This window comes from Portunus trituberculatus, chromosome 16 (genome assembly GCF_017591435.1).
Source record: "Portunus trituberculatus isolate SZX2019 chromosome 16, ASM1759143v1, whole genome shotgun sequence".
Lineage (NCBI taxonomy): Eukaryota > Metazoa > Arthropoda > Malacostraca > Decapoda > Portunidae > Portunus > Portunus trituberculatus.
The window spans coordinates 545,792-569,660 of record NC_059270.1 but is presented as its reverse complement, the minus strand read 5'-3'; the positions used below and the strand labels follow the sequence as shown (position 1 = coordinate 569,660).

Sequence of the window (23,869 nt, the reverse complement as noted above, 5' to 3'; positions counted from 1 at the left end):
AGAGAGAGAGAGAGAGAGAGAGAGAGAGAGAGAGAGAGAGAGAGAGAGAGAGAGAGAGAGAGAGAGAGAGAGAGAGAGAGAGAGAGAGAGAGAGAGAGAGAGAGAGAGAGAGAGAGAGAGAGAGAGAGAGAGAGAGAGAGAGAGAGAGAGAGAGAGAATGTGTGCGCGAACGTGCATGCATGCGTGTGTGAGTGTGAAGGAGTAAGCTCTGTGTGTGTGCATGAGTGAATGAATGTGTTGGTTTGTCAGAAAGAAAGAACTTGGCCAATATTCTATCATTGTGAGGTGTGGAAGTTATTAGTACTCAAGAAATTTACTTTTTTAATAGAATTACATGCTGAATTTGTGATCATAAAAAATGTATTTGCTTAATGTTCACCTTTTACAGGATGAGTCAGGGAAAGTTGGCTGGATGAGGTAAAGCCTTCTTGGACAATAATAATAATTGCTGTTGTCAATGAGTGTAACTGGTGTGAAACTTGAGTGTTCAACTGGCTGCCTTCCATCTCAATACCACTCCTACTGCTGCTGCTTGTAAGGGATGAGGTTAAGCCTTCTTGGACAATAATAATTGCTGTTGTCTAATGAGTAACTGGTGTGAAACTTGTGTTAGTGTTAAACTCGCTGCCTTCCATCTCAATACCACTGCTGCTCTTCCACCTCATTGCTACTGCTGCTGCCTTAGTATTTTCAGTTTATATGTGTGTATGAGACAATTTTAATGAACCAATTGTATGCCAAAGCCAGAGTTTACCACCACCACCATGCTCATGATTCTTCCACTGCACCAACCACCATTTGTGATTCAGAAAGGCAGAACCACAGGCAGAATTTGTTTACATGTTTATTGTAAGTAAATTGTAGTACAGACGACTCACTGTTATGGGAAAGTGTCCAGCTTGTAACCAGTCTCAGAAGAGTTGTACCTCACTGTCATCACTTCACATATTGTGACGTGTGTGTGTGTTTTATGAAGGGGGGGCTGTGGTGAGTGACTGTGGTATGTAAACAAACTGTGGGGGACATACTGTGGGGTCTGTGGGATGTGAGAGAGAGAGAGAGAGAGAGAGAGAGAGAGAGAGAGAGAGAGAGAGAGAGAGAGAGAGAGAGAGAGAGAGAGAGAGAGAGAGAGAGAGAGAGAGAGAGAGAGAGAGAGAGAGAGAGAGAGAGAGAGAGAGAGAGAGAGAGAAGGGGGGGAATAAGTGCAAAAAAAATCCTCACTCCTAGTGCAATAAAACATTACAAGCAACACTGACAGTCATGCAACACTTCCTATGAACACTGAGACTTCTTCACTCCAGCACTTTCAGGAAATGGCTGGAGGTGAATGGAGACTCGGACAGTGTTGCAGGACATTACTGTTGTAGTTTTTCTTATCATTCTTGTTGTTGGGTGTTGCATGACGTCTGAGCCAACAGGAACATTGATTGGTGTTCTTGTTGGCTGATGGTGGTGGCAGTGAGAGCTGAAACACACAGAACACTTGTGAAGGCAGCCCAGCGGTGTCATATTTACATTGCATGGTTTTAAATCAAATTTACAACACTTAAGTTACTTTTACAACGAAGATATCTTCTTTTAAAGTTACAACGAAGATTAGTATTTCTTCTGTAAGCTTCCTGTGTGTGTGTTTGTATGTGTATGCATGCTGAACAGATGAAGACACACATGATATGCTGAAAAGAAGCTGTATGTATTAGCTTTGCCTTTTGGAAGCAGCAGCCTATGTAGATATGTGGATGACAATTTTATACAAGTTATAGATTCTCTAATTGTTATGAAATTTAAAGAATATAGAAAAATAAACCATTCCAAAATTACACATTAAATGCTGTGCACCTCATAGAGAGAAAGGGAGAGGAGAGGAGAGGAGGAGAAAAAGAAGAGGAGAGAGAGAGAGTGCGTGCATGTCTGGAACAGAGCTAGCTATACCCACAGTACAGAGTTGGCATGCCTGTATCAATCCATAACCACCCTGAGATGTTCCTTAAGCAGAGATGATCCAAGATACTAATTTTTCACTGTGGAAGCAGAAATAGAGGATGCAGCTCAGTCCATTATGTGATGACTTGAACACACAATAGGGTATTACTTGTGGTATTCTTCCAGCCTTGGCTACATAATATACACAACCAGGCCTAATAATGCCCCTTACAAGCTGCTACACAGTGTACTATATAATTCTGCTTCACAGTTCTCATATCAACGCTTATGGCAACAAACAGCAAAATGGCGATATATGCAATCAGTTCGCTAATTATATACATCCTGCCTCTCAAATTTTTAGCCACGCTTAAAGGAAAATACATGATTCCTTCAGCCAGTAAACTGTGTGAAGACTGAATCATAAGCTTTTATCCTTAAGTTTGATTTGAGGCACAAGAGGATCAATTATATACTATTCTATTCCCTTGGCCAATAATCTCAAAAGTTGCCCAGCTTCCCACTGCTAAGCTCTTCTCCACTATAATGACTCGTAGTGACAACACAGGACATGACAAAGCAACTGGCCACTGTTCCTTGGTAAAATTATCTTCCAGTTACAGCAATAACTCGCTGAGAGCTTCAATGTACTCAAGATTAACTGTCCCATTTAAAAGTGTTCACCAGGAGTCATTACTTTACAAAATTATTCTCCTACTCTACTTTCTCTTGTATATATGTGACGCCTGGGAAATACTCCTTCATAAAATTTACTGATTTCTACACAATTATAAAAAATGCATAGTACTATATGTGTATAGAAATGTCTTTCCTATACGAGATGTGACATGAGGCAAGAAAAGAAATATGAAGCAAAGTTAAGTTATCTACATATCACACTGACAATTCCACACAAACCAGAATCATTCACACACTAAGTCTTGTTGGCCCATGGTGGAGAAGGAACAGTCTTACGAACCACCATACTACCCCATAGAAACTTCAGATATACCACAGCAAGACCCAACAACACACTAGTAAAAGATGATGGAAAAAATCGGAGACAAGCTTTAGTGTATTACAAGATTAACTCCCTTTACTTACAATGCTTCTTGAGATACATGTGACAGTGCAAGTTGAGGAAGGAAAGTGTGTTCTAAGTGATGTACTGATGGAGAGAGATGGATTATAAAGGAGCAAAGACTGGCAGGGTGGGAGGTAGGGAAGTGTTCTGTGTGTGCTAGTGAAGAGAGATGCTTAATAAAGGAGTGAAAACTGGGAGAGCAGGGGTGGAGAGGGGAACAGTCACTGGGATGCAAGGAAGGTGTGAGACAGAGCAGCTGCTTGGCACAGCTGGATTGCAAGTGAATGATTGTTGGCCTTTGTTATGTTCAGTCCAGTAAGTTGTACTATACTGTATTATTGTATTATTTGTATATATTATACATTGTATTTTGTACTAATAAGAATAAACAAATTTTCCATGAATGAAGCTTATAATCCTCCTCTACTGGTTTAATTTACTAAGTCAAGGTGTGGTAATCAAATGCCACTCTAGCATTACACACAGTCCTGGTTGCCACAGAGTGCTCCTACACACTTCACCACAACACAGGGGAGTATAATGGTGCAGAGGTGATGAAGGAAGCATTACAGAGCAAAGTTTAGATAGAAAACAAGTGTAAATGCAAGGGATTGCTCCTACAAGTCTGCCTACTGTAAGAAGGACAGCAGCAGCAACATGCAGTCTGTGGTACCCTGAAGTGCAAGAACAGACCAGCATTGCAATCTATCTCCTCGGTGAATCATAGTAATAATGGTGAAATGAACTGACAGCATAATGGAATATGGAAAAAACAGACAGAATATCATGATTCTATAAACTCGGAGAAATGGAAATAAAAAAGCTAAAAGTTTATTACAGATGACATGTCACCAGATAAGCAAATTAGTAAAATTGTTGAAGAAACCTACAACTTGAGAAATATTAGAGTGGCATTCACTTAAAAAAGATGAAGAAATGGTTAACAAAATATTAGTCACTCTCATATGACCAAGACTAGAGTATGCAGCAGCACTGTGGTCACCCAGAACAATAAACATCAAAAAGCTTCATAAGATATAAAGAGCAACAATAAAAGGCCCCAACCTGTGGTACAGGTTGGGCTTTGAGATAGGAGGTACCCCAAGAAGTATCTCCTTTAGCCCATAAATTCCTTGAAAAGCCCACAAGGTATAAAAAAAACCCTTGCTGATTTAACATATGAAGAGACACTAGCAAGAGCAAACCTGTCCACACTGCAGCAAAGAGAAAGAGGTGACTTGATAACCACACACACAGAGATTACTGTTGTGGAAGATTTACTCAAAATGAGATACAAGGGATACTAAAGGACATGAAGAAAAAAACAATAAAAAGAAATTTCAAGAACAGCAGCTTCCCCAAAAAAGTCGTGGACTCACAGAATGAACTGGACGAAATGGTAGTGTGTGCAAAGATGACACACGATTCCAAGACCTTGTTAAACACTAAAAGATACAAAGACGGGACAGCACGAACATAGCTCCCCTCCTGTACAATATAACTAGGTAACCACGCGCACACGCACGCACGCACACACACACACACACACACACACACTTGATTCTGAGAGAAGAATATGACATTCGAAGCACAAGATCGCATAGTAAAAAACTGAGGAAGGGAAGATGTCTAAGAGATGTTAAAAAATATAGTTTCCCGCAAAGATGTGTTGAGACTTGGAACAGTTTGAGTGAGGAAGTGGTGTCAGCAACGAGTGTGCATAGCTTGAAAGAAAAATTGGCTAAGTGTAGATACTGAGACGGGACCACACGAGCATAAAGCCCAGGCCCTGTAAAACTACAACTAGGTAAATACAACTAGGTAAATACACACACTAATGCACACAAACACACTAACAATGATAGAAAATGATGAATATAGTAGCAGTGGGTCAGTGGTGAGTGTAGCAAGTAGTTTTGATAGTGTAGTGTTATTTGGTACTGTATATTCTGTGGTGTGTACATAAACCTTTGAGAGACTCACTGCCATGCACGCTGCCTGCTGCCTCACACTTGCTTGGCCAGTGGTTGGCAGTGGTTGGGCTTGACAGAGGCAGTAAAGCAGGCCATGAAGGCAAGATTGAGGCACAGGAGAAGAGGAGACAATAGCAGAGGCAGCCAGTGATACCAAGTGGTGCCCCCAGACCACACCAACCTGCAAGAAAAGGGCTGTGGTAGGCAGGTGTGTCTGGGTGATGGCACAAAGAAAGATGGAAGACTCTGGCTATGAAGATGTACATAATGAAATATACCTAGTAATTAACCTACATGCTGAGAACATAATAAAGAAAGAAATATCCAATTAGAAAACTCCACCTATTTGAAAGGAAAGCAATCTTCAGCAGTGTGCATTCTCTAATTTACTCCTCACATCAAGCTACACCTCCACTGGGATCATACGCTGCTTTCTTTCCTTACAACCTGATTCTGTATATCCTCTCTCCTACAACTTTAGCTCATTCAAGAAGAAAATTATGAATAATCTTAATTTTCACCTCTTTTGAAAGCTAATTTTTTATTGTTCTGGTAAACTCTGGAACTCCATACCTGCTTCTGTATTTCCAACTCCCTATGACTTGACCACTTTGTAGGGAAGTTTCAAGACATTTATCCCTTTTTCTGGCAACTAAGTGGGCATTTTTTTTGTTTTATGTTGCTCTTGGCCAGCTTTTCCCTTACATAAAAAATAAAAACATAAGCCAGTGCTCCACCACCACCACCACCACTCACCACGCGGAGAGCAGTGCCATCTGTTCCAGGAAGACGAGGAGCTGGTAGAGCCACGCCTGGGCCTGCATCGCCTTCACTCCCCCGACGTCCACAAAGGTGAAGAGGAAGACGAGGCCCATCATGGCACTGTACAGCACATCATCCAGCTGGTGGCAGGGACCCAGGCGGCGGTCATGGGCAAAGAAGGCTCGGCTGCAGGTGGTGCGAGGGTAACACACCAGCTGGGGAAGGGGGGAGGGTCAGTGAGGTGTAAGGGCACAGTACTTAGTTATTTTATTAGTATCAACACAGGTGAGTGACATATTGTACTGTTAATCCCTTCAGTAACGACATACATTTATACCTTGATTTTCAGGTGTCATTTGACAATTTTATTTGTGTTAGGAAGTGGCTATGGAGGTCAAAACTTTAATGGCCAGAGTCTTTACTATTCTAATCCCAATGTTTGTTTCTGAAAATGCTTAAAATCACAAAGTAGTAAGCAGAACAAATATGAAAACGCATCCTGGTACTGAAGAGATTAGAAGCACGTCTTGATTACGACTGGCTTGCAATTTAACACAGACGAGTGACATACTGTACTGTTAGAAACGTGTCAGACACAGGAGGTAATAGTAGGCTAGTACTCACCTGCACCAGTATCCAGCAGCTCATTATAAGCCAGTGAAGTGTGACAATAATGAAGAAAGCAACCACTAACTGGGAGGCAAACAGGGCAAAACTCATCACCTGCAGGATAAAGAAGAGAACTGAATAACTGAGTGACCGACCTGAGACACAACACCAGTCACATGATAAAGAGATTAAATAGCCAGGCAGGGAGTCACAGATGGGATAGAAACAACTGGAGGTTTACAAGAGGCCAATTCCTGACTGTAATAGTGAAAGGAGAAGCAGCAGCAACTTGAAAGGCCCACCACCCAAATAGCTGACTGACCTGTGAGGCGATGGAGCAGAAGTGGCCGAGGGTGAGCAGCATCTGGTCCAGGATGGAGAGGTTGGACAGGCTTGGTTCAGTGAGGCGGGTGGCACGCACGAAGGAGGAGACCGACCAGGCCAGTGTGAGCAGTGATGACCACTCCGAAAAGATCTGCACCACCACTGCAACACCAACACCACAGGAAGTGATGGCAGGAACAGCCAGGTGTGCGTGCAAGGGTGGAAGTTAGTTTGTCATGTCTACGACTGCATTATGGCACTAGGAAGATGTCACATTGATGTACACAGCAATGATCTGTCTATCTATCTGTCTATGTATGTTGTACTGTTTTGCATATTTTGTCACAAGGGTGCATATCATTCATAAAATTTTAGAACACCACCTGTTGTACTTTTAATATGAATAGATCATTTTTTCATTAAATCCTCAAATGATTTATACACCTATTGAAGGTACTACAATAAAATGAAAATGTCTTATGAGAGCATAACGAGAGAGCCAAGAGCAGAATGAATAGTTTCTTGGAGTAAAAAGAGTGAAGAGTTCCCACTTACGCTGCCCATTCAGTGTTGTTTAGCTTCCTTGCTGGGTATTGTCACTGCTGCCGTATCTTCACTCAGCTCTCCACACCCAGACAATCCTTAAAACAGATATCACCTTGTGTGATGGTTGGCTAACTAACTCTTGGCCACAGTGACCTGGGGAGTTAGACCCGTCCCTCACAGACAGGTGACAGGTGTGTGGTGGGTACTCACGGGTCTGGCTGAAGTGTCCCTGGCGTGTCTGGGTGGGCACAGTGCGCGCCATGATGAACAGGTTGAGGATAAGCAGAGGCGCTGCCTGGGAGAGCGCCAGCAGCAGCTCCACGTTGGTGGCATCCCGCTCGGCATGGATCCACCGCGCCACGTACCCACCGCCGCGCCCGAAGCACTCTGCAGCGTCAGGAATTTATTTAAAAAATTGTTTCCCTTCTAAGTACGACAATTTTCCAAGGCCACAAAGACAACTAACCGGGTTTTCAAGACACTTTCTCCTTATAATACACTAGAAATGTTGCCAATCTATCACCAGAACCATAAAAATATTCTTAAAAACAAGAGTATTTTCAACTGGAGCCTTTGTAAAGCAGTGATGGAAAGAGCAAAGCATTTCAAAATTAAGCATCAACACTTAATCCCATCACCCTCAGCATTATCCAAAGAAGACATCTCAGCTAGAAAGAATTAAAGGTGCTACTTAAGCGTGAGGTCTACCGCCATATGTGGCCTACCCAGGTGTAGCATGAGGTCTACCGCGTGACCCGCGCCCCTACGAGACCCACCCCGTGAAACAGAGGAGAATTCAAGCCTGTGTTACGTTACCCTCTAAAGGTGTATCAACTACACGGTCTGTTCGTACAGGTAATTAATTTTTCCATTATACGGACATGAACAACAAATTGCACTGCAACCTGAGCCTGTGTGAAATATTAGAATTAATATTTCTCTGTGTTAGATAAACGTACCAATGTCCACAGTAATGACTCTCACAGGAAAATCTACCAGTACCACACCAGAACACAACACACGAAACCACCTCAACCCCACCCCACCCCACGCCACACCACAAACACACTACACCACACCACACCACGCCAATGTACCTTCCCGCCCTGCCCTGCCCCTCCGCTGTCGCCGCCACCGTCCGCGCCTCCCCGACACCGCCCCCGCCACCACTACGTAACACACTCAGCCACATAACAGAGCAACATATCGGGTTTTCTTTGTGTTTCTAGGTGTTTTCGAGGCTCTGGGTGGAGGAGGAGGTGGAGAAGCAGATGAGGGGTAGGGGAAGAGAGTGAGAGGGAGGGCAGAGGAGGAGTAACCGCCCAATCAAAATAAAGACATGACAGGTTACAAACAGCGGTGGTAATTTTCTCGTAGCGAAGTAAAAGGGTTAGGTGAAACACACACACACACACACACACACATTATAATCTAACAACTACTACTACTGCTACTACCACCACCACTAAAACTCCCTCACTCGCATTCCTGATTCTTTCTTCCCACTGCTACAATTTTCTCCTTCATTCTGGAAAATACACGGAAATGCCCAGAAAACCGCGGCAATGAAGGGGAGGGAGGAGGGAAGTTTGTTTGAGTCCGATAGTTGCATCGGTGAGCTGGGGTGGAGGGCTCTGAACGGGGGTGTGGGGCTCAGGAAGGAGATACAACCGCTCTTAATGGGGATATATACAACCATCGCTTTATTTGAGGTTATTTATACATTCTCGTGATTAATTCTGCCTTTGCTTCACTCTCTGGGTCTGGAAACACAAGGCGGTGTGGCTAAATCTTGATGTGCAAAGCGGGAAGGAGGAGGGAGGAAGGAGGGGCCGCAGTTGCCAGATATTTACGTATCGTATATCATTTTGAAAATCGAAAAAAGAAAGAAGGCAGCCAGACTAGAATGCACTGCAGTTTTGACGTGATAAATAGTTTGACTAACACCCACAATATAAAAACCTTACCGGGTGTACAAATAGCAGAGCGGGATCCGTGATAAAGTGCTTGTTTCTCACCAACGGCGCCACTAAACCTCAAAATATCGAGATAGAAAAAAGAACCAGACTAAATCATATCATGGATTCTGAACACTAAAAATTTGTACTTTCCATCGAAATAAAGAAAACGGAAACTTGTTGCCGTATAAAGATTTTTAAATTTATGTTTTGGCACTATAAAATTTTAAAATTTGAAAATACGCACAGTTAGACTAGATATCATTGGATACCATTACTTGGATCATGTTTCTCATATCTATAAGTCTCATATCAAGCACTAAAACAATCCCAGACGTGCAAATTAAAAAAAGTTATATTTGATGTAGTGACCGAAGTGTCTTTCCTTCGACAAAACAAAAACACAGCTGGACTCGATCTTGTCATGGCACAAAACTAGTTACACTTTGCTAATGATAAACCAAATAGGAAAACACTGCCAACGCCATTAATAAAGCAGAAAAAAATGTACCCCGCAGCAGAGATAGTTTTTTTGCACCTTTCGGTGGTTACTCCTCCTCCTCTGCCCTCCCTCTCACTAGCCTCCCCTACCCCTAACCTACTCCTCCTCCACCTCCTCCCCCACCAAGAGCCTCGAAAACACCTAGAAACACAAAGAAAACCCGATATGTTGCTCTGTTATGTGGCTGAGTGGGTTACATAGTGGTGGCGGGGGCGGTGTCGGGGTGGCGCGGACGGTGGCGGCGACAGTGGAGGGACCGGGCAGGGCAGGAAGGATCAGAGTGCTGAGGATACATGGTGTGGTGTGGTGTGGTGGTGTGTGTGGTGTGGTGTGGGGTGGGGTGGGGTATAGGTGGTTTCGTGTGGTGTGGTAGTGGTGTGTTTGTGGTGTAGTGTGTTTGTAGTGTTGTGTGTGTGGTGGTGGTGTCGTGTGGTGTGGTGTGGTAGTGATGTCACGTGCTATGAAGTGTGGTGACTTATGTTAACACAACTAAAGTAACCTGTGTGTGTGTATGTGTGTGTGTTCGTATGTGAGTGTATGCACGGGCGCCGATCACAGACGAGTCACCAACCTGTTGCAACACAAAAAAACACTTGGCACACCTTTCACCACCAATCACTCACGCACATCCTAACTCGTTCAAAGCCACACCAAACCTTCAAAATGAGACACAAATCGCAAAGCACACTTTTTCTAACGCTGGTGGAAGACGTGTGTGTGTCCGTCGCTCACCACCTCTTGCCTGACGCTTGAGACCTGTGTGTACCGTGTCTAGTGGGGTGGGTGGCGTGACCTGACCCCGCCATGTATGTACTGCTACTAAAATAAAGTTAGTAATCAGCCAATCAGTCACGCTCAGTATTAGAAAAAAAAAGGCCCACTTGTTTTGAAGTTTTAAAAGAATCAAAAGTATTAGTCGAAATTAATCAAAATAAAGACCTGACAAGTTACAAACAGCGGTGGTAATGTCTCGTAGCGAAGTAAAAGAGTTAGGTGGACACACACACACACACACACACACACACACACACACACACACACACACACACACACACACCATTCTGGAAAATACACGGAAATGCCCAGAAAACCGCGGATATGGAGGGGAGGAAGGAGGGAAGTTTGTTTGGGTCCGATAGTTGCAGCTGTGAGGTGGTTGTTTGTGGTGCAACAGCTTGGAGACTCGTCTGTGATCGGCACCCGTGCAAACACACACACACACACACACACACACACACACACACACACACACACACACACACACACACACACACACTAATGAGAATCCAACAACTACTATTACTACTACTGTTACAACCACCACCGCTGCCACCATCACTAAAACTCCTCACTCACTCCCATTCCTCATTCTTTCTTCCCACTGCTACAATTTTCTCCGTCATTCTGGAAAATACACGGAAATGCTCAGAAAACCACGGAAAGGACGGGAGGGAGGAGGAAAGTTTGTTTGGGTCCGATAGTTGCATAGGTGAGCTGGGGTGGGGGGCTCTGAATGGGGGTGTGGGGGCTCAGGAAGGAGATACAACCGCTCTTAATGGGGATATATACAACCATCGCTTTATTTGAGGTAATTTATACATTCTCATGATTAATTCTGCCTTTGCTTCACTCTCTGGGTCTGGAAACACAAGGCGGTGTGGCTAAATCTTGATGCGCAAAGCAGGAAGGAAGGAGGGAGGAAGGAGGGGCCGCAGTTGCCAGATATTTACGTATCGTATATCATTTTGAAAATCGAAAAAAGAAAGAAGGCAGCCAGACTAGAATGCACTGCAGTTTTTGACGTGATAAATAGGTTGACTAACACCCACAATATAAAAACTTTACCGGGTGTACAAATAGCAGAGCGGGATCTGTGATAAAGTGCTTGTTTCTCACCAACGGCGCCACTAAACACTCAAAATATCGAGATAGAAAAAAGAACCAGACTAAATCATATTATGGATTCTGAACACTAAAAAATTGCGCTTTCCATCGAAATAAAGAAAATGGAAACTTGTTGCCGTATAAAGATTTTTAAATTTATGTTTTGCCACTATAAAAATTTTTAATTTGAAAATACACACAGTTAGACTAGATATCATTGGATACCATTACTTGGATCATGTTTCTCATATCTATAAGTCTCATATCAAGCACTAAAACAATCCCAGACGTGCTAATTAAAAAAAGTTATAATTGATGTAGTGACCGAAGTGTCTTTCCTTCGACAAAACAAAAACACAGCTGGACTCGATCTTGTCATGGCACAAAACTAGTTACACTTTGCTAATGATAAACCAAATAGGAAAACAATGCCAACGCCATTAATAAAGCAGAAAAAAATGTACCCCGCAGCAGAGATAGTTTTTTTTGCACCTTTGGGCGGTTACTCCTCCTCCTCTGCCCTCCCTCTCACTCCCCCCCTTACCCTTCACCTGCTCCTCCTCCAACTCCTCCTGCACCCAGAGCCTCGAAAACACCTAGAAACACAAAGAAAACCCGATATGTTGCTCTATTATGTGGCTGAGTGGGTTACGTAGTGGTGGCGGGAGAGGTGTCGGGGTGGCGCGGACGGTGGCGGAGACAGAGGAGGGGCGGGGTAGGGCGGGAAGGGTCAGAGTGCCGAGGATACATGGCATGGTGTGGTGTGGTGTGGTGTAGCGTGTTAGTGATGTTGGTGGGGGGTGGGATGGTGGTGGTTTCGTGTGGTGTGTTCGTGGTGTAGTGTGTTTGTAGTGTTGTGGTGTGGTGTGGTGTGGTGTGGTGTAGTGCGGTGCGGTGTAGTGCGGTGCGGTGCGGTGGTGGTGTGGTGTGGTGGTGGTGTGGTGTGGTGTGGTGTGGTGGTGATGTCACGTGTTATGAAGTGTGGTGACTTATGTCAACATAATTAAAGTAACCTGTGTGTGTGTGTGTGTGTGTGTGTGTGTGTGTGTGTTCGTGTTGAATGTATGCACGGGCGCCGATCACATACGTATGAGTCACCAAGCTTTTGCACCAGAAACAACCACTTGGCACACCGAATACATCAGATAAATACTCAAATGATAAATCTCACATTATCTTCACCGCTGCATCCAAGCACTCAACACACACACACTCTACGGCTAACTAACCACGTAGCCGCTCAATTAACTCTCCCAGACTCCCACTGTACCCTTTGCACTGGCTTACCTTGTATATGTCCCCCAACACCACTAACGCAGACACCATTAAAAAAGCAGAGAGCGGCGACACCCAAACACCATGACAGAAGTGGGCCACTGACTAACAGCTTTGCCTATCACAAGGATTCACGTTCGCCTCTCACTGGCCAATCACGGCGCCCCACGAACAGACTGGTATCATTTAAGAAAACGGGAAGATGCTAAGGGTAACTAACATTACATGCATAAATATTTCGCTATACATATATTTTGAATAGCCTTGCTTGTGCCGCCCCCTGAGAAATGTGCAGTCCTGCTCCCTCCACCCCCTATCACTTGTGACTGTGGTTATAAGCTAATAATCTTGATAGCTATTACTTCCTAGACAGCTGAACCTTCTGTATAAATTAAGGAAATCAGAGGTGCTGGGAACTTTTAATAGGATTGGAATGCTTAAAAGTAAGATTAGGAGGAATCTGTGAAGGAAAAAAAAAAAAAAAAAAACTGGTACTATTAAACGATTATGAGTAGCAAAGATCTTAACCCATTCATTACTCGAACACATTTTTACCTTAAGATTTGTGTGCGATTAGACCATTTTATTGACATTAGGAAGAGTCTATCGAGATGAGAAGATTAATGGCCAGAGTCTTCACTATTTTAATACCCAACATGAGTTTCTGATGCTGTATAAAATCACCAAATAGTAAGCAGAATGAATATGGAAACGCGTCATAGTACTGGTATGATGAGAAAGATAGTAAAGCACCACTACTGTTACTACAACTACTAGTACTGGATGCGTTACCTGAAGAACACTGACGAGGGGCGGCGCTGCAGACCGGTGCGCGGCAGACAGGGGTGCGTGTGGCGGGGATGGGAACAGAGCAGTGGGCTTCGCAGCGCTGGTCACGTGCAGCTTCCAGCATCACCTGATCCACGGGGACGCCCCCCAATATAGTTTCCGCCAAACTTTTGTGCCCGTAGTAAATGATATCCACCTGCCTGTAATACCAAATAGCATCAACACCACCACTGCCATCACCACGGGCTACATCACCACCAAGGCCCTCAAACACCGTCACTGCTATCACCACGAAACAATCACCACTACTACTGCCATCACCAAGGGGCTATATCACCACCAGGGCTAGCCAACACTACCACTACCATCACCACGAGACAATCACCACTACTACTGCCATCACCACGGGGCTATATCACCACCAGGGCCAGCAACCACCACCACTGCCATCACCACGAGGTTATATCACCACCAGGACTCACCACCACCACCACTGCTATAACCACGAGGCCTGTCTTAACCTATTACCATTACCACCACCACCACCACCACCATAAATCATCACCACACATCACTATCCTACATCACCACTTTTACTAGTACCCTCCCTCACTCCCACCACCACCACGACACGGATGTCCTCACCTTAGTACGGGCGCCTGCAGGAGTACATGCCCGCCCAGCCTGGCCGCCCACGCCCAGACTGAAGCGCGAGCGTGGCTGTTGGACCCGTGGCACCACACCTCGTCAAACCAGTACCAATAGAGACTGAAGCCGTTCACTATAACCAAAGGTGCCACTGTTGGGAGAGGAGGAGGAGGAGGAGGAGGAGGAGGAGGAGGAGAGGGGTAAAACAGAAAAAAGTAAGATTATTAGAGTAGGAGGTAGAGTAAGAAGAGGAATGGGTGGAAAATAGTGAGAGGAGGGAGAGGAAGGAGAAAAAAGATTGTTATTATGAATTCTGCTGTTTGATTCCTTCCTTCCACTGTCTATCTCCAGTATTAGATACCTCCAATATTCTAGATTTATATTTGCATTAGAGTTCAAAAGTTGTGTAGGTATTAAATACGAAATCAGTCAGTCAGTCTCTCTCTCTCTCTCTCTCTCTCTCTCTCAGCTAATGTGTTACTCCAATGCATCGGTCCGCCCTCTGATACACGTTCCAAGTGTTTCGAATGATTCACTATCTCGAGGACAAACAGTCAAGCACCACTCCCCGCCACGCCTCACAGGGGAACGCTACTCCACCACCACCACCACCACCACCAACGCTTCCCTCAACTGGGTTACCTAACAATGGACGCCTTCTATAAACAAGACAGGTGGCGTTTATGTGGGATTAACACGGGGCCAGCCAGCCAAGACATGTACTGTGGGGGGAAGCGACACACACACACACACACACACACACACACACACACACACACACACACACACACACACACACACACACACAGGGAGAATGAACAAAGATTTTCAGTAAGTTTGGGGATCAACTAACTAGAGTCTCAACTGACTTGAAGGTCACCTTTCTAGAGTCTCAATTGGGCCAAATGACCTGAGTACCAATCGCCTAGTGGCCAACTGACTTGCACTCACACCGACACACTTTAGACCCTCCCAAATCTTCCCAACCCTTCCTTTCCTCCTCGCGACTCACCAATCAGCACTAAGGAGGCGAGGAACCAAGGCCTGGCAGCGTCGTCATCGTAGAGGTAGAACGTGACGAGGCCATCTGAAGCCAGCTCGAAGTAGAAGGTCGCGATGGAGACAAGGCCGGTCACAGTATCCAGCCACTCGAATTCCAGGGTGTCCTCGGGCTGGGTCACGTACTCCAGCCCCTGAAGAGGTCATGCCAGGTCAGGAGGAGGAGGAGGAGGAGGAATACAAATGAATACAAAGGAAATACAAACAGAAACAGATAGAAGTCCTTATTATGCTGTTTGGGTAGTGGGAGAGGCAGGATATAGCACAAAAAAAGGAGGAGGAGGAGGAGGAGGAAAAAAGAGTACTGCAGGTCTAGAGGTCCTTGTCATGCTGTTTGGGTAGCTATTATATTCTAACTATTAGTGGGAGAGGCAGGATACCACAGAAAAAAGGAGGAGGAGGAGGAGGAGGAGGAGGAGGAGATAAAAGGAATACTACAGGTGTATCTCAGAGAATCAAATGTTAAAAGAAGTTTGTAATAAAAAAATTTAAAAACAAAACAAAAAGTAGATACAGTTTTCCTTATCTGAAAATTGTGACATTTAAAAAAATTCGCCAAAAAATCTTGTAAGGCTTAATTGAAAAAAGTGACCATAGATTTGTTATAAGAGAAGAAGGAGGAGAAGGAATGCGGATGATGATGATGATGAGGAGGAGGAGGAGGAGATATAACACAAGAATAGCAGGAGAACAAGAGAAATACAAAAAAAAAATAACAAGAACTTCAACAAAAACAATAACACGACTAATTGTTCCCCACCAAAAAAACAACAAAAAGTACAAAAATAAGAGCAGGAAGATGAAAAGAGTCGGCAAAATATAAAAAAAAAATCCCTTGACCTTAATGAAATCATGCGAGTAAATTTGGTAATTGACACAAAAAAGAGATAAAAAGAGATGACGAGGCGGAGAGTGCATGGCAGGTAATGACAGGATCGCTTGGTGGTGGTGGTGGTGGTGGTGGTGGTAGTGCAAAATTACATGAAACGATAATTGCTGCTGGCATTACTAATATTACTACTACTACGACGACTACTACTATTATTACGACTACTACTACTACTACTACTCTTACTACTACTACTATTACCACTACTACTATTACCACTACTACCACCACCACCACTACTACTACTACTACTACTACTACTACTACTACTACTACTACTACTACCACCACCACCACCACCACCACCACCACCACCACCACCACTACTACTACTTTAGACACCAGCATCTCAATAAACCTTTTAATTTTCCTGCATTTATTCCCACAGTGCTTTTACATGAAAAATATTCCACCTCCTTCAATTGCTTTAAATGTCTACGATACTGCTGTCTTCACCTTCACTGCCTCACCTCCTTCAGTTCCTTGGTGATAAGATGACCCGCTTCACTAGTCACGTCACAAAGCTGCTCTGCTAACTCCATCGCGTTCTCTCCTGCAATAGACAGGCATGAGAACATAATGGACGCTGCCACAAGCCATTAGGTGGGCACTCGTGGGACGTTCCTTCATAAATTTACAGTGGAACCATGCGTGCTTTGGGGTCCGAGGGGTCTCCAAGCACACGGGTTCGAATCCTGCCCACGGTACGAGTGTAGGTTCTTCTTCCTCACTCGGGGCAAGGGTATTCCTAGCGGGTGGGCTTTGAGATACGAGGTACCCAAAAAAAGTATCCCCTTTAGCCCAGAAATTCCCGGGAAAAGCCCATATGGTATAAATAAATAAATAAATAAAAACTTGGGTATTTATTTCCCCTTATTATTCTTATCTATATATTTCTGAGTGTTGCAATGGAGTGGAACAGAGAAAGGAGAAGTAAAGTACTCCTGCGAATCCCGAGTTTCCTTACACCACCAACCCATCATGTTCCTGAGAGCGTTTCATTAATCTATCACTGTAAAATAAGTCCTCTTTATACTCCATACTATTCTTAAGGTAGCAGTAAGCCCCCACACACACACATTCTCTCTCTCTCTCTGTGTGTGTGTGTGTGTGTGTGTGTGTGTGTGTGTGTGTGTGTGTGTGTGTGTGTGTGTGTGTGTGTGTGTGTGTGTGTGTGTGTGCGTGTGTGTGTCTACGTGCGTGACGTCAATGTGCAAAACTCATCGTTCTCTAGTTTGTTACTTAAACGGATAATTCCCTTCACGTAAAATACAAAAGAACAATAACACACACACACACACACACACACACACACACACACACACACACACACACACGTTTTTACTGCTGTTCATTTAAGTTAACGTCCAGCTAATGGCGGTGGATCACCAAACACCACTGCCTTGACGTGTGTTGGCTGTCCTCCCTCACTATAACGCTCACGTCCGCTATAATTACCCTCACAACGTTGGTGTTTTGCAGGAAGAAAGGCTGGAAACGAAACCTGGACATTTTTACTATTATCATTTTTAACAACGTCTATGATGAACATTTATTAACCGCTTGAGAAGTATTAGCACCAAGACGCGTTCCCATATTCATTCTGCTCACTATTTGGTGCTTTTATACACTTTCAGAAACTCATGTGAGGGATTTAAATAGTGAAGACTGGCCATTAATCTTCTGACCTCCATAGACCCTTTGTAATGTAGATAAAATTGTCCAATTATGCACAAACTCATGGTAAAAATATGTCCCAGTACTGAAGAAGTTAACCTGACTTTTGACAGAGACTATTTCTATGCTGGTGGGGGAAGTAAACTGCAGTAATGACGGTTACCTTGACTCACCGCCTGACTAATGGACAAGGCAAGACAAGGCAAGCACACACGTGATCCGGGATTTATTAGGAGACAACTACAGGCTTCCCAGGAACTGTGTGTGTGTGTGTGTGTGTGTGTGTGTGTGTGTGTGTGTGTGTGTGTGTGTGTGTGTGTGTGTGTGTGTGTGTGTGTGTGTGTGTGTGTGTGTGTGTGTGTGTATGTAAATGCATATGTACTTAAATGCATTCTCTCTCTCTCTCTCTCTCTCTCTGTCTCTGTGTGTGTGTGTGTGTGTGTGTGTGTGTGTGTGTGTGTGTGTGTGTGTGTGTGTGTGTGTGTGTGTGTGTGTGTGTGTGTGTGTGTGTGTGTGTGTGTGTGTGTGCATTGGTGAGTCTAGATTTTATAAATGCATCTCTCTCTCTCTCTCTCTCTCTCTCTCTCTCTCTCTCTCTCTCTCTCTCTCTCTCTCTCTCTCTCTCCATATTATTACTGTTGGCATTCCATCTCTTCTTCCATTCTTTATAAACCCACCTTCTCGTCCTTATTCATATCCATACATACCCTATGCATTCCATTCTTTCTCTTTCAATCTTCAAAACCTCCTCCTCCTATTCATTTCATTATCCTGCGCATTCTACTCATCCTAATTTCATTCATAAAAACTCCTGCTCCTCGTCTTCCATATCATTATCATACGCATTCAATTATCCTTCCCTTCACTTCATTACTCTACGTGCCTTTCCTTCACCTCGTCTCGGCCCGCGTCCCTCCCTTGCGTCTACTACCACCACCACCGCCTCGCCTGACGCTTGCCCATCCCAGCCGGTGTCTCTCTCTTCCGCCAGCCATCACCTAACGCAAGGCAGCCTGGTAATAACACACTACCTCGTAACATTCTGGAGCGACAACGTATTATTTATAAAGCCTTAGACACACACTGGTATTTCTAGAACAGTGTTGCGTGGTATAGTTGGTCTTTATTCTTATGTGTTTGGCCCTAGGGTCGTATTCTCAAACACTTGTACGCTTCACCTCCACTATTTCAAAGGGCTATGTTTAATTTTTCAGAGTCAATTTTTTCAAGGTATTTTTTACGGTTCTAGAGGCAGAGTGACAAGGTTTCTTCATTGTTAACTGGAGAAACACTCTTGAAAACCACGCTAGTCATCTCTGTGGCCTTGGAAAATAGTCGTGGTGAGAGAGCAAAGCGTTTCTGAATACGGACTCTCTCTCTCTCTCTCTTTCTAACCACCAAGGCAGTTTTTCAAGACCACAGAGATGGTTAGTCAATACGGAATGCTTGATATACTAAAGCCAGGGTCATAGGAATAGAAATAATGAGTTCTTGGCTAGATAAAAAAAAAAGGAGGTAGAAATTAATTGGCTGTAGATGAAGTGGCGTTAAATAAGTAAAGTAGACTCATAATAAGGTTGTTAGTGCTGTGTTAATAGGGAGATTGAAAAAATAAAACAATAAACCAAGACAATACATAGAGAAGAATGGTAAGTGAATATAATGTAGGAATTTTTTATATAGGGAATGACGCCACACACACACACACACACACACACACACACACACACACACACACACACACACACACACACACACACACATGCAGGCAGGGATACACATCGTCTTAAACAACAATAGCAAGGCAATAACATTAATAAGTACAAGTTCTCTTCTTCTTCCTCCTCCTCTTCCGTTTATTTTTCTTTTTCCTCTTCTCATTCTTATCATCATTATCTTCCTTCTCTTCTCTCATTTCTTTTCTTCTTGTTCTTTAACCTAATTTCTTCTTCCTATATTTGTCTTTCATTGCTTTCTGCTCCTCCTCCTCCTCCTCCTCCTCCTCTTCTTCTTCTTTTTCTTCTTCTTCCCATGTCACCTGTCACTTGCCTTCCTCTTCCTCCCTCTCCTTCCCTCCCTTCCCTTCCACCACCTCCTCCTCCTCCTCCTCCTTCTCCTTCTCTTCCCATCAACACGTCGCCACATTAATTCATTTCCTAGCATTTTATGGTCAGGTTCTTGCACGTCAGGCCAATAAAATAGACACACACACACACACACACACACACACACACACACACACACACACACACACACACACACACACACACACACACACACACACACACTCTCTCTCTCTCTCTCTCTCTCTCTCTCTCTCTCTCTCTCTCTCTCTCTCTCTCTCTCTCTCTCTCTCTCTCTCTCTCTCTCTCTCTCTCTCTCTCTCTCTCTCACTTACCTATATCATCTAAAGAAAATGAAGATGATGTGTCGTTGGAGGAGGAGGAGGAGGAGGACGAGGAGGAGGAGGAAGGAGGAGTAAGAGGAGGAGGATGAGGAGGATCAGGTTCAGGATTACGAGAGGTCAGGTCATCCTCAAGGTCATCAATCATGGGGAAGTGAAGTGACGTATCCCTGGGGTCACCGAAGAGGGACAGCCGACCTTTGACCTCTTCCTTGTTCTTCCTCCTCCTCTTCTCTTCTTCCTTCCTCCTCCGGGCGGCGTTCGAAGCTTCACCGGACCCGAAACAGCTTCACTTCCCTTCTTCGAGTCAATTTTATCCGATTCACCCGCCATTTTCTTCCTTATTTGACCATTTTCTTCCTTTTTCTCCCCCGGTGTGGCGTCCCTCAGGGTGATAAGGTCCCCGTGACTTCCCCGGGGTGCTGAGGCTCGCTGGGGGGTGTGAGGAGATGGGGAGGAGATGGGGAAGAAATTGGGATATTATCTGAGAAATTTGAGGGATTTAAGGGGACTGTGTTGGCTGGAAATGGGGAGGGAAGGGTATTTTGAATGGGAGGCAAGAGGGATCGAGGGGAAATGGGCGTTGTGTGTGTAGGGGACGGCTGGGCGTTAAGTGGCGGGGAGAGGGGAATGAAATTGGGGAAATGTGACTGACTGGGAGAAGTGATGGGGTGACTGAGAAGAGGGGAGACATGACACTGAGGGGGACTAGGGAGAGGGGAGAGTGGGGTGTTTGGAGGTGGGGAGAGAGACGATGGGGAGATAACCACATTAGGGGAGGTAGCTGGGGAGTTTGGCGGGGGTGAGGACTCCTAGATGACATGGTGAGGCTGGGGGAGACGCATAAACTGGGGAGAAACAGCCAGCAGGGGAGAGGAGGGGAGAGGGGAGAATAGAGGGGAGAGAAAGACTAGTGGGGAGGGAAGGGTACCCCGAGATCTCCTCCTCAGGGCTCCAGCAAACGAACCCTGGGCTTCCCACCACTCCCACAGGGGCGCGCTGGGGACAAGGGGAAGGGGGTGAGGGTGAGGGAAGAGGGAGGGGAGCTGGAGAAAGGGAGAGGGGGAGGGGAGGGTCAGAGGAGGGTTGGGGACACCTAGTAGGGCGAACCTTACTCATGTCACCTTGAGGAGGAGGAGGAGGAGGAGGAGGAGGAGGAGGAGGAGGAGGAGGAGGAGGAGGAGGAGGAGGAGGAGGAGGAGGAGGAGGAGGAGGAGGAGGAGGAGGAGGAGGAGGAATTAATGGATGGATTCTGTAGAGGAAGAGAAAGAGAAACAATGCATTAGTGTTTGTTACCATTTCAATTTCTTCTTTTTTTTTTATCTATTATTCTCTCTTCACTCAAACTCCACCAATATCTCCAAATACTGTCTGTCTGTCTGTCTGTCTATGTATCAGTCGACTTACCTGACATGAGTCTATTCTATATCTCTGTAAGGATTGGAAGTACTGTACCTCTGCACTTATGACCACTGCTATGGTTAACTTCATATATTTAACAAGCAGCGTTATTAATACTAGCACAGGTTTCTGGAGGAGGAGGAGGAGGAGGAGGAGGAGGAGGAGGAGGAGGAGGAGGAGGAGGAAAACACTGACTACTATAAATAAAAGTAATTTGACAAGAACGAGAATAAAATGAAATGAAAAATACAGAAAGGGGAGAGGGATGAGAGAGAGAGAGAGAGAGAGAGAGAGAGAGAGAGAGAGAGAGAGAGAGAGAGAGAGAGAGAGAGAGAGAGAGAGAGAGAGAGAGAGAGAGAGAGAGAGAGAGAGAGATTGCGTGCCTTACGTCTATAACCTAAACCACTTCCTACTTCTCTCTCTCTTCTCCTCTTCCTTTCTCCTCCTTTTTGAAGAACAAGAGAGGAAACAATAACAACAAGACCATAGAATGCCTAACCTTCCTCCAACACACACTGCATTCATCTACCAATATAATTTCTGTGGTTCTAATTTCAATACGAGGCTTTCCATTCCTACTGCTCTGTGTCACATCAGCTCAGCCTACTCTTCACCTCTAGGCCAGCAATTCTAGATACACCACAGCGGTCTCTCCTCCTAAGCGTCTACCAGCACGTAGCCACTGCAGGGAGCGAAACGAGGCACGCTACACTATTCAGATCTTTACACCAAGGTTATTCCACTGTTACTGAGTCGCTTTGTTGATTATTCCCGCTACTGGTACTGTTACTATTGCTGTTTCTACTAGTGCACTGCTGCTGTTGGTGCTACTACTGGGAATCTAAGTGGCAGGGTTTCTGTCTATGTGTGGCTCTTCTTTTCCTCTCATAGTAATCATATTTATTGTCATTAGCCTTGCTTTACAGTCTTAATTGTTCATATTCGTCACTAGATTAACTGTATATTGTTGATAATTTACTGGGTTTAATAATTATGACACCATAGAATGTTAATTACTTTCGTTAATCAAATATTAGCTTATAAGTTTATCTATTATTATTATTATTATTATTACTACTACTACTACTATTACTATCATTACCATTATTTTATGCGTGTGTAAGAAAGGATATAAAACCAACCACAAAATAATGCCAATCGTATAAGTTACCAGACAAATACACATAAGAAATCGGAAAATATTTACCACCACCACCACTGTACACGCCCATATGTATGTATGAATGTAAGAATATGAACAAAAAATAAAACAAATCAAACCACAAAACCAACAATCCATATCTGAACCGAGAGAGATGCAAAGATTCAAAACCTCCCGCTGAGACTTGCACCGCGCAGCAAAACTCTACGGCCAACACTCCCGCGTTTCACTAACTCTAAGGGCGCACGTAACGCTTTTCACACCTTTCTCTGCCCTCCCTAAGTACTTCCAAACTGTTCATGTTGCTAGTATCGTTATTAGTGTTGTATCTGCTGTGTTTGTGGGTGTCTGAAGCTGTGTTGTGTGTGCGCTGCTCTTGTTGATAGTGGCGTGGGTGTTGGGTGGTGGTGGTGGTGGTGGTGGTGGTGGTGGTGGAGAGAGAGAGAGAGAGAGAGAGAGAGAGAGAGAGAGAGAGAGAGAGAGAGAGAGAGAGAGAGAGAGAGAGAGAGAGAGAGAGAGAGAGAGAGAGAGAGAGAATGTTAGTTTTCTCTCTCTCTCTCTCTCTCTCTCTCTCTCTCTCACCCTTACTTCCTCTTTCCTACCTATTTCCTCCCTTCCTTCCTTAATCCCCTGTTCTCATACCCACACCTTTTCATCTTCCCTCCTCTCCTTCCCTCTCCCTCAGTTCCCTCCTGTATTCCATTCCCTCCCTGCCTACAATTAGTGATAAGCAAAGGGAAGGCAATGTAGTTAATGATCTCCCTATTGTTACCCGCCTCCTCTTCCTCCTTCTCCTCTTTCTAGTCCGTTTCCTTGACCTTCTACAGCTAAGTATAGAGACAAGGGAGTGAGAATATTATTAGGGCAAGGAAAAAGGGATCTGGTTAGGGCATTATGGGGAAGCTACCTATTGGGACTGTACACGAGAGAGAGAGAGAGAGAGAGAGAGAGAGAGAGAGAGAGAGAGAGAGAGAGAGAGAGAGAGAGAGAGAGAGAGAGA

General features: G+C 44.5%; 1 protein-coding gene across 1 annotated transcript; it reads right to left on the bottom strand.

The window, feature by feature from the left end:
• Positions 1–831: 831 nt before the first annotated feature.
• LOC123504457 lies at positions 832–21,471 on the bottom strand. The gene is made up of 11 exons (XM_045254982.1): positions 20,301–21,471; positions 16,696–16,778; positions 15,290–15,470; positions 14,275–14,428; positions 13,633–13,829; positions 7,432–7,608; positions 6,674–6,837; positions 6,367–6,465; positions 5,737–5,957; positions 4,991–5,161; positions 832–1,465 (listed from the first exon to the last, which is right to left on the bottom strand). Exons 1-10 carry the CDS (start codon positions 20,452–20,454, stop codon positions 5,014–5,016), a joined length of 1,578 nt encoding a protein of 525 aa, XP_045110917.1. The 5' UTR covers positions 20,455–21,471; the 3' UTR covers positions 832–1,465; positions 4,991–5,013.
• Between the last annotated feature and the right edge of the window lie 2,398 nt (positions 21,472–23,869).

Bases quoted from the DNA above. Each gene is read 5' to 3' on its own strand.
- LOC123504457 (XM_045254982.1), bottom strand. From the start codon at position 20,454: ATGATTGATGACCTTGAGGATGACCTGACCTCTCGTAATCCTGAACCT. The intron at 14,429-15,289 runs GTGAGTCGCGAG...CTCTCCCAACAG, and splicing joins CGCCTCCTTAGTGCTGATTG to TGGCACCTTTGGTTATAGTG. The intron at 5,958-6,366 runs GTGAGTACTAGC...CCCCTTCCCCAG, and splicing joins GCTGCTGGATACTGGTGCAG to CTGGTGTGTTACCCTCGCAC.